At 41.4% G+C, this 16,054-nt stretch overlaps 1 protein-coding gene and 1 long non-coding RNA gene across 23 annotated transcripts in view; one reads left to right on the top strand and one right to left on the bottom strand.

The window, feature by feature from the left end:
* The first annotated feature begins 564 nt into the window (after positions 1 to 564).
* On the top strand, positions 565 to 2,779 carry LOC117053691. The gene is made up of 2 exons (XR_004427432.1): positions 565 to 1,105; positions 2,724 to 2,779. It is a non-coding gene; the product is annotated as an uncharacterized LOC117053691 (long non-coding RNA).
* Positions 1,761 to 16,054, bottom strand: part of CELF2 (CUGBP Elav-like family member 2) — a 515,803-nt gene continuing 501,509 nt past the window's right edge. For 14 of the 22 annotated variants that reach the window (XM_033161679.1, XM_033161683.1, XM_033161689.1 and 11 more), the window contains 3 exons: positions 11,589 to 11,786; positions 7,536 to 7,679; positions 1,761 to 4,423 (listed from right to left, as the gene is read on the bottom strand). In XM_033161679.1, coding sequence (XP_033017570.1) covers positions 4,296 to 4,423; positions 7,536 to 7,679; positions 11,589 to 11,786 — 470 coding nt within the window. In that variant the 3' untranslated portion in view covers positions 1,761 to 4,295. The remainder of the gene's footprint in view (positions 4,424 to 7,535; positions 7,680 to 11,588; positions 11,787 to 16,054) is intronic. The other 8 variants (XM_033161687.1, XM_033161685.1, XM_033161693.1 and 5 more) reach the window with 2 other exon arrangements.

The following is a 16,054-nucleotide window of genomic DNA, read 5'->3' as shown; positions in this document are numbered from 1 at the left end:
GCACTGGCTGATTTAGTACATGCAGCTGCCCATAAATGAGCCACTTTTCCTTCTCCCCTGCTGGTTAAGTGTGCCATCGTACCCTCCAGCATCCCGCTGCTCAAAATCAAAAGGCTCGTTTTTGGGTCCCGACCTCTCGGGGGAGCCAGCTGAACTCGTGCCAGAATGCTGGACCAAAAACCAGGACATTCCAAGATCCAATCAGAAGCCAGGATGGCTTCCATAATTCTGGGTTGAGGGGTTGAATGGAATGCCCTGTTACTTATTTATTGCAATTATTTCTGTCATGCCTTTCTGGATACAGACCCCTCCTTTCCAATACATAGATCTAACAGACCTGATCCAGTCCAGGCTACCTGCACTAAGAGTGCAAACAGCTTGTTTGCTGGAGCTGTGGAAACCTCTGAGCCCATGAAAGTGGGTAGTTCATGTGCCTGGTTTGTTCCCAAGATAGCTGAGTGACAGCAATATTTTTTCCCCTTCTACCTTTCAAAGAGTTTTGCGGAAATTCAAAAGTTTGCACGTTCCATTATCAACAGAAATCAGGTTAGCAAACAATATTGCCTCACCTATTTTGTATCCATTAAATCTGCATCAATATATGACAGACAATTCAGGCAGATAACACATCAAAGCATTACGACATGTGTAAACCTCATTCATGAAAGTAGTTTTTTTTATCTGCAGTGCACAATGAAGTTTCATCCAGGAAGTTCTAGTGCATTGGATTTAAGCAAAAGTTTATTTTATTTCATTACAAAAATATTTTTTTTCCTTAATGATTTCAAATGGTGGGTTTACCTCTCCTACCTAGGAGTGGTCATACAATACATAATTAAAGAATTTATTTTATTTTATTTTATTAATACTGAATAGCATATTCCAGCAGCATATTAAAAGCTCTTTTAAGAAAAGACAAAAAAAACCCAAAGGCCTAAAAAGGAGATCTACAGTTATCATTTTTAAATATTTTTTTTTAGTTATAGATACAGAAGAAATTTAGACAGCAGTAAAATATTATTATTATTATTATTATTATTTTGTCCTTCAGGTCTGCCCTGTGCATTTTTCTGATTTCAACCATGTATTAAATAAACCACAAAAAGTAAGTATATATATATTTATAGCTATAGATATATATATATATGTATATATAAAAATAAACAGCAAAATGGTGAATGTATAAAAGTATTAACACTCAAGACAGCTCTGGGTGGAAAGGGTTAAAAGTTCAAAACTTTCTCACCTTAGAGGTTTCCATACATTATGAAGAAATTACATTGTGAGGTTTGCTTTCACAGCGTTGATGTGCAGAGTGGTTAGAAAAGTGAAACATGGGCACTTATACAATGTTTTACAAAAAACATCCAAGAGAAATAACAAACAACAGCAACTTCAGGCAACAAGACCACAGGATAGCAAGTTAACAAACTTTTTAACCTCTTTTTTCCTTTAAATATTAGGGATTCATACAAAACACATAGTAAAATACCCATGTTATCAAATTACTTCACACAAGAAACACACTGAAGCTCTAGGAAGAAAAGTACCTTTGGAATTTGGCACTGAAGATTTTTTTCACTGATTTCTTTTTTTAGTATTATTTCTTTAAAAGAAAAAAAAACTGATCACATTTTGCTGAACACAAACACATCTAAATTGTCCACAATAATAATTTTAAAAAAAATTGACACCAATGCGTCACAGAAGCCAACACAAACTTAGTCTGGAATAGTTTTATTTTCCACATGAAAACTTACTTTTTTTTTAAATTTTAAGCAAACAACTTTTTCCGTTTTTTGAAAATCGTTTTTTTTTTGTTCTGTTGTTGATATTGTTCAAGTAAAAACCAATTTCAAACCTGTTGCTTATAAACACAGAACACTTAAAGACCATAAGACCCATGATGAAACCACAACTTAATTCACAGAAGCACCAATGGAACAACAGCTAACAGTAGCCTTTCTCCTGTACATTGAAACAGTATAAAATATAGGTAATTTTCATGTGCATTAATTCATGGATTGTCTAACTTGTGAGTCAGTTCAGCAAAAGGTGACGGAAATAGGTAGCATTTGCCCTCAAACAGGGTAAATTTTTTTTTGTTATACTAATCTACAAAAAGTGGTTCTATATATATATTCTTAATGAGAAAGTGAGCCACCTAAAATGGCCTTATCAAAAAACTTTACACTGCCTGAAAAATGTAAAAACTATTACAGACCTCTAGAGACTTAAAATCAGACAGTTCTTCATTTCAAACTGTTTTGGAAGTAGTCTGTTAGAAACCAACATTCTGTCTCTGGACACATATTGCTATTGTCATCAATGACCAGCCAGAATGCCAATCTCTGTATAATACTTTCAAGTCTGGTTTTTTTTTTTTATTATTTGAACACAAAAAGAAAAGGGGGGGGGAAGGGAAAAAGGAACAACTAAAAAACCCTAACAAAACATTTTGCCACAGGTTGTGTGTCTGTCTTTTTTCTTTTTTTAAATAATCCTATTATTAATTTGACTAGGAATAAATTTTGATCTTGCATAAATGCAGCAATGCTTTTCACATTGACTTCCCAGAATTCGTATAGCTAGATGAGGTCACATGCAAATTTCAAAGGTTCAAACTATAGATCAAAGGTCAGTAGGAGAACCAAATTATGATGTGAGGTCAGAAAGACATCAGAAACAATGACTGGACGATGAAACTTTTTTTTTTTTTTTAGACGCCACAGGGACATGCTAGGCAAACGATGAGCTAACGAGCATGAAGATGTCTAGGGAAAAACAAGGAAGAGGAAAAAAAGTTACGGAGAGTCTATGCAGCAGAAACAAAATCATTTTTTTAATGGGTGCAGGAGAAAACTAATGCAAATCTTGCATCATCAGAATATCAGCCATTCACGCAGTTTGCATTAACTGTACACTTGGCCAACGACGATGGCACAATGAAGGATCCCCCAAAAGGAATCCATCTGAAAAGGAGTTAGAGAAGATGGATTCCTGTTTTATTTGGGGGGGAGAGGGGGAAAGAATAAAGAACCAGTTTCAACAAATGCAACATAAGGGGGTGCTGTGTTTGAGTGGGTTGGGGAAGGAGAGAAAGAGAGAGAAGAGGAGGAGAATAGCCCAAGACAACTAAACTTTAAACTAGATAATGGAAACTACGAACAGGTTAACCAGACAAAATACAAACAGGAGGATAAAAAAGCATGTAGGATGTAGGATTCAACGGTGAAAAAGCACCCATTGTTGGCACAGATACTCCAGAGACTACTTCAAAAGGATCTAGCTAGCAGAGAGAGCTGCTCTTTAGGTATCCAATAAGTTAACAATAGGCAATAAATAACTTCCATTATTTCTGAGGCAGTAAAAATTTTTGTATAAAAATAGAAATGCTTTTTACAAATAAAATTTACAGGCCTGTGGCTTTCTTTTTTGTTATCTATTATTATTATTATTAAATTTTTTTATCTTTCAAGAAACATCAAGTATTGTCACTCTTTTTATTTATTTATTTTAAACCCTGTAGCTTTAGAAACGGATCTCTAAGTCTTTTTTTTTTTACACTAAAACTCTAAAAAACAAATCCCCTAAGAACTTAAAAAAAACAAAGAAGAAAGAAGAGAAAGAAAGAAAGAAAGAAAACCCGCAAGTGAAATATATTAAAGATGACCAGTGTTTTAAACAGGATAATATAACATCACGTCAATCTGAAACTCTTTTAAGAACGAAAAATAGTCAAGCCCCTTTAATAAAAATCGAACTGAAGTAAATGGAAAGAATTGGTGTTGTTTCTAAATGAGTTCCTCTCCTGGCACAGGGCCATGATAGTAGCCTATTAACTGCTGGTGCCATTTGGATAAGTCTAGGTCCAGACGTTTCTCCGCTTTCATTATCCCCATCAAAAGTATTAAGGACACCCAGGCTGAGAAAGTTAAGCTGCGACATTTGTTCTCTCGAAAATTTTGACTCTTTTAAAGATTTTGGAGGGTGTGTGTTTATGTATGTTATCCTTGTAAGGTTGTGTTTTTCTTTTCTTTTTCCTTTTTCAAGTCAAATTTCAAATTCAAATAAAGTATACCGTTCAGTTAGGTTAGCCAAGTTTCCCTTATAGCAGGTGGGGACAATGGAAGCAAGTATTGTAAAATAAAACAAAAAACAACAGCTGTCTCTTGGCGGTGGTTGGCAATGTGTTCTTATGTTCTTTCTCAACCTCCCCAAGGGATGATGGGTTTTGCTCAAGGGACTTACCCTAAGAAATCTAAATTAATAGCAGTAAGCTTCTGGGGTAATGATCAGTAAGGTTTGCTGTCGTTTTTGGAGCGCTTCAGCTGAACTTTCAAGCGTTTCATTCCAATCTGAAAGCCGTTCATAGCCTGTATAGCAGCTTGTGCAGAGACAGGATTGTCATAGCTAACAAAACCTACAATACACAAAATGGGTTGGGGAGAAAAAGGCATTAAGCATCAGCAAAAATCAGCGACAACTGCTGTAAAGTGCTTTTACTGTATAGGGAAGGGGGATATGAACTGTATATATTTACGGTTGCATTTCAATTTGGGCAGCCCCATTCACCTCCTTTTTGATTTGTTACTGTTTCATTCGTTTTCCATTCGTTTCATTTTGTTTTGATGACGATGGAAACTCAGCCCGTCTTCTGATGCCTATAACTTGGTTTTTAATCTGTTAATTTAAGGATGTCCATAGACTTTCTCCTCCTACTTCCTTTGTCCTGAAGAAACTTATTTGGAGAGTCAGGGAGGGCTCCCCATGAACAATAGGGAACTGACCATTGGGCACTTCTGGGAGGGTGGAGAAGCACCCGAAACTGGGCTTGGATCCTAAGATAATTTAAGGAAATTTGTTAACCTTCTGCCAGTCATATGCCAAATACTGTACTGAGTTATACCGAGGCAGCATACATTTAAGTGTGAATATTTCATTGATACTTTTTTCCACAGTAATTCTAAAATGCTGTGTCTTAAAGTTATGGGTCTTTTGTAGCAATGAACCTTTTCCTGATGTAGAAGAAGAAGAAGAAGAAGAGTTTGGATTTGATATCCCGCTTTATCACTACCCGAAGGAGTCTCAAAGCGGCTCACATTCTCCTTTCCCTTCCTCCCCCACAACAAACACTCTGTGAGGTGAGTGGGGCTGAGAGACTTCGGAGAAGTGTGACTAGCCCAAGGTCACCCAGCAGCTGCATGTGGAGGAGTGGAGAGGCGAACCCGGTTCACCAGATTACGAGTCTACCGCTCTTAACCACTGGCTCTCTGTACTCACAATATGTATATGTACTCACAATATTATTTTTCTAGTACGGTATCCTGTATCCTAGTACACATACATTTGACAAAGTACTTCATGCAGTATCATTACTCGGGTAGGCTGCCTGTGTGGTTTAGAAACCAAGAAGATCAGGGTGGGGATCTGAGTCACTCAGGGAACCTCCATGAGTACAGGTGGTTTCCCACTTCAGAAATAGCAGCAATCAGATGGAGATGTGTGGCAACAGATGGGGAGGGAGGGGGTCTAAAAGTGTGGCCCCACAGTCCCACTCCAATCATGTTGCCCTTTCATGTCAGTAACCCATGCAGAGAGCTGTTTGTTACAAAAAACAAACCCCTCAAGGAAACTGACTTTCTAAAACCTCTCAAGGAAACCGACTTTCTAAAAGGGTCTCCCTAGACCTACTTCACACTGCCCAGGGAAGTGGGGAGTGGAAAGAATTGCATACCCGCCAAGTGTCCCGATTTCCCAGGGGCAGTCCCAGAATTACAGAAGCCACCCCGATGGTTTCTGGTGTTGATTCCTCAATCCTGTGAGGTAAACTAGGCAGAGAGGCTGTAATTGGCTCAAGGCGACCAGCGCAGTTGTGCATGTGACATCTATGTGTGCGGTGAGATCAAACGCAGGAGAAGCTTCCTGATGTAGAATAGGGTGTCTCTAGTTCATCTGGAAAATGTTGGGAGCTGATGGAGTTGTCGTGCATCTTTAAAATTCACCATTTGCTATATACAGTGGTACCTCGACTTACGAATTTAATCCGTTCCGAATGCACATTCGTAGGTCAGAAAATTCGTAAGTCGAAAAAAGCGATTTCCCCATAGGAATGCATTGGAAACGAAAAATTCGGAAAAATTCATAGGTTGAGTAAACCGCATCTAAAATTCGTAAGTCAAGTAAACCCCATCTAAAACCGCCAACGGATGTCCTTCAAATGTCGAAAAATTTGTAGGCGTGCGGGCACTTTTTTCATTCGTAAGTCGAAAAATTCGTACGTCGAGTAATTCGTAAGTCGAGGTACCACTGTACTGTATGTCAGATGTAGGGGGATGTTGCTAACACACACACACACACACACACACACAAATTGTATAGTTTTCAAAAGAGAAGGCTCTAGAAGAGAGGGCTTGAATATAATTTGCAAGTAATGAGTTAAACGTGAAGAGTTTTCTTATACAATAGAGAATAATTAGGTGTCCATAATAAGGCAGTCTGATTGTATAATAAACTGCATTCCCCCACATAGGATGTAATTAGTTTTATGCACCTGGCACTTTTTTTGTTACACATGTCAGAATAGATTTTTTTTTTTAGAGTCTGTAAAAATAAAAATAAAAATATATTCAACTGCACCTTTGAAGGTTGATGCCAGTTTCTGTGGTAGGGGAAATATTTCTCCATCCATCCTCCTTTCATTGTGCACAAACCATAGGAACACCTCCCTCATGAGATGTACAGAAATGAATGAGGTTGGTGCAAGATGGCAAACTCGTGTGCAACCTCCATTCACATCTATTGTTGCTTCCATGGCACGTGGGCCATTCAAGAGATGCAAGTAAATTTAGATTATATGGTGGGGTTGAGAAATACAAGCTGGCATATTGATGCCGGGCCATGTCGCATGGATTCAATGAAACATGTGCATGCGTGTGCAGCATCCATTCCACCAGAAACACCCATCTCGAAGCACCCTTGAACCCTAGGCTATGAAGGGTGCCTTTGGTTTGGCTGTCTTGCAGGGGCAGCTATAAAGATATGTGGTTTTCTTTTCCTGATGTGAAAAGCCAAGAATGCAAATATTTGTTATTGGGAAGAAGTATCCCAAACAAGCAGCAGAACTGAGATGAAGAGAATCTGATCTGCCGAAAGAGAGAGCGAGAGAGAGTGATTTGTGTTTGGGTGTGCAAGCTATTGTACATTTAAACTATGCACATGTGAGGGACAGCAATGCTTCTGTTGTGATTTATACTGTGTTGAGGAATACCTGTTGTTCTGAATGGGAAACAAGATGCTCAGTTACAGAGCAGAATCCTAGAATTGTCGAGTTGGAAGGAGACCCTGAGGGTCATCTAGTCCAAACCCCTGCAAGGCAGTAATGCAACAATGCAACGATTTAGATATGCGTTGTGAAAGCTGCATATTATATCCACATCACTCTGAACATGAGGCGCCAGCACGTGGGATGCCCAGTAAAAAGGGGACAGATCCTGTGTGCCTCTATTGTCTTAAGTGTGTCGAACGTTACATACCAAAGCACTTGCTCAGATTGGTCTGTTTGTCAATGAAGACTTTAGCAGAAATGACATTTCCAAAAGGCATAAACATTTGCAGAATGTCCTGGTCTCCAAACTCCTGTGGGAGGTGATAAATGAAGAGGTTTGCTCCTTCTGGACCTTTAAGAAAAGAGGAAACCATCAGAGATCAGCTGCTTTTGTTTTGTATTGAGAATGTTCACTGAAGATCTGGACGTTTCCATTTCAGGCTTCTGAAACACACATGTGGACAGGAAGATCCCACAAGCTACACTAAAAATAATAAGTTTGACTTTAACTTGAATGCTACTTCAGTTTTCTAGAAAACAAAGCAGCAACACTTGCAAAATTTCTTATTACTGGTAACTTCCCAAAGGCTAAGGAGAGCTTTTATATTTAAGGGTTTGTTGTTATTTCGGGTGGGATTCAATCACATACCACCAAATTTAGGTTGTGTAGTTATGGTTGATTTGGTATGTTGTGCAACAAATCCACTCCCTGCCAAATAGACTTTTCGTAATAAGCAAAGTAATGGGGAAAAGCACTGGAAATTGTGAAATAATAATTGCTGGGCTCACTGTCATATAACTTTCCTGCAAACAAATCAGAATGAATACTCAATAAATAGACGGTGCCATCTAACCTCCCTGTAAACTTTATGCAAACAAATTGGGATGAATGCTCAATAAACAGCTTGTCTAGAAGCAAACTCGGTCACAAGAAAATGCATTTACTAGGTTTAGGAATGGGGAGAAATTTGATTTAAGTTTGCACTTAAAGGAGCACCTACCAAATTCACATTTTCTGAAAAAAACACAAACCAAGCCACCCTCTAATATTTGCACTTCTCCTAATTTTGCAGCACAGTTTCCTGGCCAAATAACGTGCACAAAATTGTATATGCTAGGGCAAAGTGTGCATAAAAATGTGTGTATTAGTGAAAATGTATACAAAAATGCATTATAGTGCTTTGTCTAAGATGCTGATGAATTTACACGAGGAACCTGTTGTTGTTTTTTAAAATGCAAATGGCTGCAGAAATGTGGAGAAGTCAATTTTAAAACTGGGAAAGGAGAAAATGAGGGAAACAAAATGGACAGATCCCTCCATCTCTAATGGGATTGGACTGAGAGCAGCATGAGCCAGCAGTATGGCTTCTCTGGCTCCTCCTCCCTCTCTCTGAGGGCTCCCGTATACTTTTTAAAAAGCCATTCTTGAAGGATGGGTGGACCGTCTGGAATAACATGGAATGTGTTGAAGGAAGCCGCAGTATGGGAAGTGAATTGGCAAAATTTCCTGGGGGTGGGATTTGCTCATGCAGATGGGCCAACTCTTTGTGCAAGTGCTCCTTTGAACCCCATTTATTTGCATTGTCTGTAAATGATAATATTAATCAACTACCATACCTTTCATTCATTCATTCATTCATTCATTCATTCATTTTTTGGGGGAAGAATATTATAAACTGCTTAGTAAAATCTCTTAAGCAGTGCATTTAATTTGACTATCGATAATGCATCAATGAAATCAGTTTTAAAAGCAAGTCTACATAACTAAATCATGTGTCTTGAATAGGCTTCTTGGAGTAAAAAGGTTTCTAACAGGCATCTAGAACAGTACAGCAAAGGTGCATGCCTATAATGTTAATATTCAGCTAGGCATTGTCTGGGCACTCCATGCAGGAACCCTTCAGGTTAAGAAATGATACAGAACAATTGCCTCCAATGATTATGTACAATGCGAGTTTACAAAAACAACAAAACCATGGCAAATATATCTAATTTGGGGTACTGATGCCAGCAAAACCCCTTTTTTCTGCTATGGAACTGTCCTTACCCATTGCTGTTTATGACAGTCAAAACAAGGATTCTGGTACACACTTTCCCCTTCCAGTTTAGAATTAGCAAGAAATATTATTAGTAATTCTGGAGTGATGTTAACTAGAGATGACTTGAGAACTAACACAGCAATGGGATGTTTATCTTGGACATATCTTGAAATGAGAGGGCGAAATCAGTTTTGGAAATCGTATTCGATTGAATCAATTTGGTAACGATTTGTAAAATCAATTAAAAAAATTGGCCAAAAAGAGAGAGGAAGAAATGAGGGTGTGGGAGAATCCCCTCCAATAAAACAACATAGTATCCCCCCCCATGCCTTGGAGATCAGGGAGACAGAAGAAGGATGGATGAATGGATGAGGGGAGTGAGGAGGGCAGTGAGTGTGAGACAGAAGCCTTGTTTCGTTAAGCATCTTATAATTAGTATTAATTTATTCTCAGTGTTAACTTACTGGGGTTTATTTTGCTCTATTTGCACTGAGTATGAAGCAATCAATCATTTATTTGCTTTCCCTCAAGACCCTCAATTAAATAAGGAGCCCTTCAATGTAATGGCGATAGATCTTGTCATTAACCTCCAAATGCAGTCTAGTTACAAAAGCCACATGTTTCCAGTATACATGGAACCCAGACAGAGGAGCTACCTTTGCACACAAGTGTGTATTTTAAAAAAACCAAAACAAAGCGCATTTCAGAACGCTCTTTATCAAATGGCTGTTTGGGGCAAAAGCAGCCACGTGTGTTTTCACACTAAAACAAAAGATGGCAAAATTTATGAAGCAAATGTCATTGAGAGAAAATTTGGAGACTGGGAAATTAAATGTTTACAGGCCCCCTATATATTCTTTGTGCAGGATGTTTATTGACACACACACACACACACACACGTAAAACTAAACTCCAGTTCTTGCCATCATTGCCTTGCTAAAACTATGTGTTTGGAATTGACGTTGGGAAGCCTGAATTCGCTCCCACTGTCCTAAACTGAAGTTCCGCAAGAGCAGTGGTGTAGGAAGGTGGGGGCGTTGAAAGTGGCACGCCCCCGGTTCCAGCCTGGAGGGGGGTGACACTTGGCGCCACCCCCCGCGACCCCCAAGCCGCCGCCCAGCACCACTTCTGTGCGGCGGCTGCTCGCGCACTGCAGCCTTACAAGTTGCCGCACGGACAGGGTGCTGCTCGCTCCCGGGATCCGGGACGGACTGCGCAAGTGTGGAATCCCGCACGGACTGCACATGTGCGCACTTGCGCAGTCCGTTCCGGATCCCGGGAGTGAACAACCGCCACTCGGATGGGCTGAGGCAGCCCATCTGTGCAGCTGCTTGAGCCCGGTAGCCTTGCGTGCAGCGGCTGCTTCAGCCTGGACGGACTGTGCTCTGTAGCGTGCATGCGTCGTGATGTCACGGCGCATGTGCGCTATGGAGCGGCACCCCATCCCCGGAGGGTGCCCCCACATTTTCTGCTCCGGGCGGCAAAGCAGCTCCGTACGCCACTGTGCAACAGTCAGGTTTAGTGGGATAATGGACTGTGTACAAGTTACTTGGCTTAAAACCCACCTGTTTCGAATAGCACTTGCAAGTCAGTGAGGGGGCATGGATGTCTTCATACAACTTATGATTTCAAAGCGTACGGGAGGAGGACCACACATCATTCTCAAAAAACTGCGGGATAGATGTGGATTGTGGATAATGTTATGTGCCCATAGTTTCATAAATCAGTGGTGAGTGTGCCTTGGATGCAGAGTGAATAGGAATGTATACAAAGCCTGAGTAACCCTCCTTTCCAAGGTGAATCCTTGGTAGCTGGGCCTCTTTGAGAGGCGAGCCCTCATATCAACACCACTTTCTGCACCCCCTCGTCCTTGCTGTGATAAATGATGAGGATAATAAAAACCAACCTTCCAAAATGAAAGTAAGCAAAATGAAAGAGAGGCCAAATATAATGATTAACCTGATTTATAATTTTCAAAAGAAACCAAGTATGCACATCTTGCAATGTATTTTTTTTGGTCAATTATGCTTAATTTTAAGTTGCCCCAAGTGCTGTGATTGGAGGGGAAGGATGGGACATGTGACTGCTTAGCGAATAGTAAAGTTAATAATGTAAATTTAGGGAAGGGACCACATGCCAGTTGTGTTGAGGCTCACATTGGAACAATGGTCTTCTCTTTGCCTTCCTTTGTTTCTCATTCACCACTGACCAAACATGCTTACCTTCCTTCTGGCTGCCCGCAGCACTCTGTTGCTGTAACAAGCTTTGACTGTACAATGTCGGCAGTGCCGCCGCGGCATACTGCTGAATCCCTGAGTAGGCTTGGGTGAGGGCATCCATTGTGCCAGCTGTACCATTCGTCAAGCCTGTCGCACCGAGTCCTCCGTTCAGGGCGGCCATACCTGAGAGCATTTGAGCAACTTTACAAAAAACCCAACAATAGAGAAAAGAAATTGCACTTATTCATTAGTGCTTCCCAAACGTCATTGGCATTAATATGACACCGATGACAATGGCCATGCATGCAAAAATAAAAACCCAGACAGATTCACCAGATGGCACAGAGAGAACAGCAGCAGAAACAGCAACAACAACAACAACAACACCCCGCCCCCATTCCGCCCCCAAATGTGCAAACACGAGACTTTGATAGAGAAATGACTCCGGCTAACAACTCAGTTTTCACATACAAGCTGTCGCTGGCACGTTTTGGGGGGTCATCAGGATGGCTCTGCTACAACGAAAAGTGAACTATGGCTATATTCTTTCTGAGGAGGCAATTTATCTGCCTGGGCACCTTGTGTGATGGGGAAAGAGCATGGTAATCTGTAGTACACAGCCTGAATTTTTGTGTCAATTTATGATTTTGTATGGAGAATGACTTCGGCTCCCACCATCAGCATGAAGTGGTCCAACGCAGTGGGGAACCTTTGATCTTTCAGATCGGTTCCAACTCCCATCAGCCTCAGCTTGTGTGGCCATTGACCAGGGATGGTGGGAGCTGTAGCCTGGTGGAAAAACTAGATTCTGAGGACCACTTCTGCTTGAACTGAAACCGGTCCTGCTTGGCACCCATACCAATTGGCGGTGAAGGAGTCCCATTTCCCGGTTCTCCATCCTGCGAAGGGATCACGGCTCAGCGGCAGGGCACATGCTTTGCCTGCAGAAGGTCCCAGGTTCAGTCTCTGAATGCTGTTCCAGTTAAAACTACCTGAATCTCAGACGAGAAAGACCTCTGCCTGAGACTGGAGAGCTGCATGCTCTGACTCCTGGCCCCAGCCACAGCCCCAACGTGTTCATTGTCTTCTTCCACACAGTCTGCGTGTGTGTGTACAAGTGCACATGCTCACACTTTGTGCAAAAGAGCCAGCGAATGCACGGAGGGTGGAGTCTAGAGGGATGATTTCAGCCCTCCCCATTTGCAAATTTGCCACAATCAGTTTCGTTCTCTGAGCAGGGCTTTTAACAGACCTGATGGCTGGGAGACTAGGAATGGCAGGAATAAGCTGCTTTGCGGTGAAGTGCCTTTCCAAAAAGGTATAAATTCTTGAATGGATGGATAGATGATAGATAGATAGATAGATAGATAGATAGATAGATAGATAGATAGATAGATATCTTGTTAAAAGGATACTTGCTAGGGCTGAGAAAGCAGCCTAGGAAGAGATGACAGTGCAGGCCATCTCCATCAGGTTCAGGTGAGAGACCAGCAACTTTTAGCTCCTTATCTTTTTGAACTTCTCCATTCCAGCTGGTTGTTATAAGAACCCCATAAGCTGATAACCAGCACCTGAGTTTGCTCCCCTCCCCTTATATTTCTTTGTCGAGTCTTTTGTAGTATATGAGATTGAGATCACTGACTGTCTTATTACCACTATCTGGAAGTGACTCCCCTTTGGGGCAGCTGAAGAATGGGTTAAAAAACACACACACACACCCTATTTTAAAATAAATACGTAGATGCCTCACTATGCCCTGGACTCCTGGGCTGCTGCCACCAGTTGGAGTAGTAGACGATAAAAAGATAAGTAACTCAATGGATGGGCTTGGTGCGAGGCAGTGTCATAGGTCTCTGAATCTTACAAATCCCCCAGAAATATTCAGAGTGAGGAACCGGTCGTATAAGCTGAGCTATGCGAAGCAAAGGAAATGCCTGGGGGGGGGGGGAAACCAACACCTTCTGCAAGGCTGTGAAATGGTTCTTCCTCGCTCTAAAAAAAAAAAGTGTCAAAAGATCGGTTGCAGAACTAATTTAAGACAGGATTGGCAGTTGATGACAAGCCCCTGGGAGCAAGCCTGGTAGAAAGAAGAGGAGGAAGATGCTAACCCAACTTTTAAAACTATGTGGATTCTAGGATGATGTTACCCCCTATGAACATTTCATAATCAGCATAACTTCACCCTACAAGCCTCCTTTCTGTTTCCACCATGGTTTCTGCCAATCAAGAGGGTTCTAGTGCAAAAATAATACTTTTTGGAATCAGTTTCATTCAGGCAGTGCTAACACTTGGCAGAGAGTTGTGACATTCCACAGCTTTTCTTCAATAAGGTGTCTTGCACTTCTAACTTGTGGGGTTGCAGGAAGGGTGGAGGGGTGCAAAAAAAGAAACACCGCTGTTATTTGACACCACCAACACATAACACAAAGAAGAGAGGCCAAGTATAGGAAAGGAGGACATATTTAACTCCCACTGTCTTGGGAGGGGGAACTATTCAAATTCCCGCATGAGGAAGGAGAAGAAGAAGAAGAAGAAGAAGAAGAAGAAGAAGAAGAAGAAGAAGAAGAAGAAGAAACAGATGTATGCACACACCTAAAAGTAGTTAATTAGAAGGGAGGGAAGCAGAAATGAGAAGCTTCAATTTAGGGAATAAGCACGGTAATTGTGAGATACAATCTGCTGGGCTATTTTATGCTTTCCAGATAAATAGTGAGTGGGAGGTGGGACTATTTTCTCTGTCTTCTTCATAAGGGAACAACATGACATATTGACAGTCATGCAATCTTGCCTGCTCCAATATCCAATGTGTGAGCCAGACTTCAGCGCAGATGGATACACAGCAGGTGTGTGGTACGCAGAAGTCACCTGTGTGGCGCGCGCACAGAAACACCCAGCGGTGTTCCTGACCCTAGCAGCAATGCCAGATCTACAGCAAACACTGCGTTTCCCCCCCAAAATGTTTGCATGCATCTCCCTAAAGGGAAGTTTTGACCTCGTTCGTTAAAGCCTTACTGTTCCCTAACCTCTTGTTGTGATGTATCTCATCAACATTCAGTGGCTGGCCCCACACATGTAGCTGGGATGAAGGAAGATGGGGATGAAGAGAGAGGGAAATCACATCCTACGGGGCAGGGAAGACACAGAACACTGAAAGGTATCGAAACCCTTCCTGGGGAGAAATCTGGTGTTTCTAATGGAATTCTGATTCCATCTCAACCAGCGCACCCAGATAGTAATTAAATTGCCTCCTTGTTTTATTTATAGGTCATAGCCATCCCACAATGGTAGAATAGAATGGCATCGAAATAGGCAGGTCCTTTCTGTGCCATTTATTCCTCAAACTACCGAACCAAACATGTCAGTCTTCATAAAGACATAATTGACCCAGCTGGTCAATTTCCTGGTTGAAGAACAAGGTGCTGGTACTCATTTATTGTAAAAGTGTCATGGGTACCAGCACAAAATGTCTGCCACCGACATCCAAAAAGGTCCTCCATACAGGTGAGTACTGTCTCATAAAACTTTGGCCTTAGCTTAAACACCCTGCCTTGTGTTTCAAGCTGCATTTGTGCTAGCATGTTGGCACCGGTGCAATGCAAAATAATGGAGTGTGTATCTGAGCTTCCCTGATGCCAGGTGGGCAGTTAAACAAAACTTGCTGGAAAAGACAGTGTAACGTCAAGAGTGGTGTTTGCTGCTGCTGGGTGTAGGATTGTGAAAATCGGCTGTATAACGTTGGGAGAGGCGTAAAAAAAGTAACAAGAAACCTTGGAACTCAGAAAAGCCTGATTTTTTTTAAAAAATAACTTCTCTTATGCATAGTCATATTATGCTTGGACATTATCAGTATCTTTAGCTAAAAAGAAAGATCCATTGAGCCTTTGTGAGAAGCAAGACCCCTGCTGCAACCTCACACAATTACTTTCATTTCGGCACCAAGTAGCCCTTTCCGTCTTCAGCACAACCCTTTTCCCAAAGCCTCACAATGACAAGAGATTTACGAGACACACACACGCGCGCGCGCACACACACACCTACACACAAAAGGACAAGTGAGAAATTTGACATCAAGGACAAGAAGAGCATCATGCCAAGAACTGAAGCAAGCAACTTATACTGAGGAGGACATCCATTCCTCTGGGTACACCGTGATAGACTAAAAACTGGTGATGGCCAAACACACCCTTGCATTGCAGGAGGAAATGCAGGGGGTAGCAGCAGCTGGAAATTATGAAGGAAGTAGGAAAGGCAGCCCAACGAATAACCCCTGAATAACCACCGTCTTTGGGTGAAAGCAAACAGCAAACCTGCAACCAAACTGTACAGGGCCACTTCTTTGCAGTTGAAACCTTTATCATTGGCTTCAAAGGCGGATTTATGAGGAACGTTCTGCTCGCCAGCTGACCTAGAAGCGTCTCTCTAGAAGGTGCTTTTTAGACGATAGAAAACAGACATGCTTCTACACCTAA

The sequence above is a fragment of the Lacerta agilis genome, chromosome 10 (assembly GCF_009819535.1).
Source record: "Lacerta agilis isolate rLacAgi1 chromosome 10, rLacAgi1.pri, whole genome shotgun sequence".
Taxonomy (NCBI): Eukaryota; Metazoa; Chordata; class Lepidosauria; order Squamata; family Lacertidae; genus Lacerta; species Lacerta agilis.
This window is presented reverse-complemented; position numbering and strand designations above follow the sequence as displayed.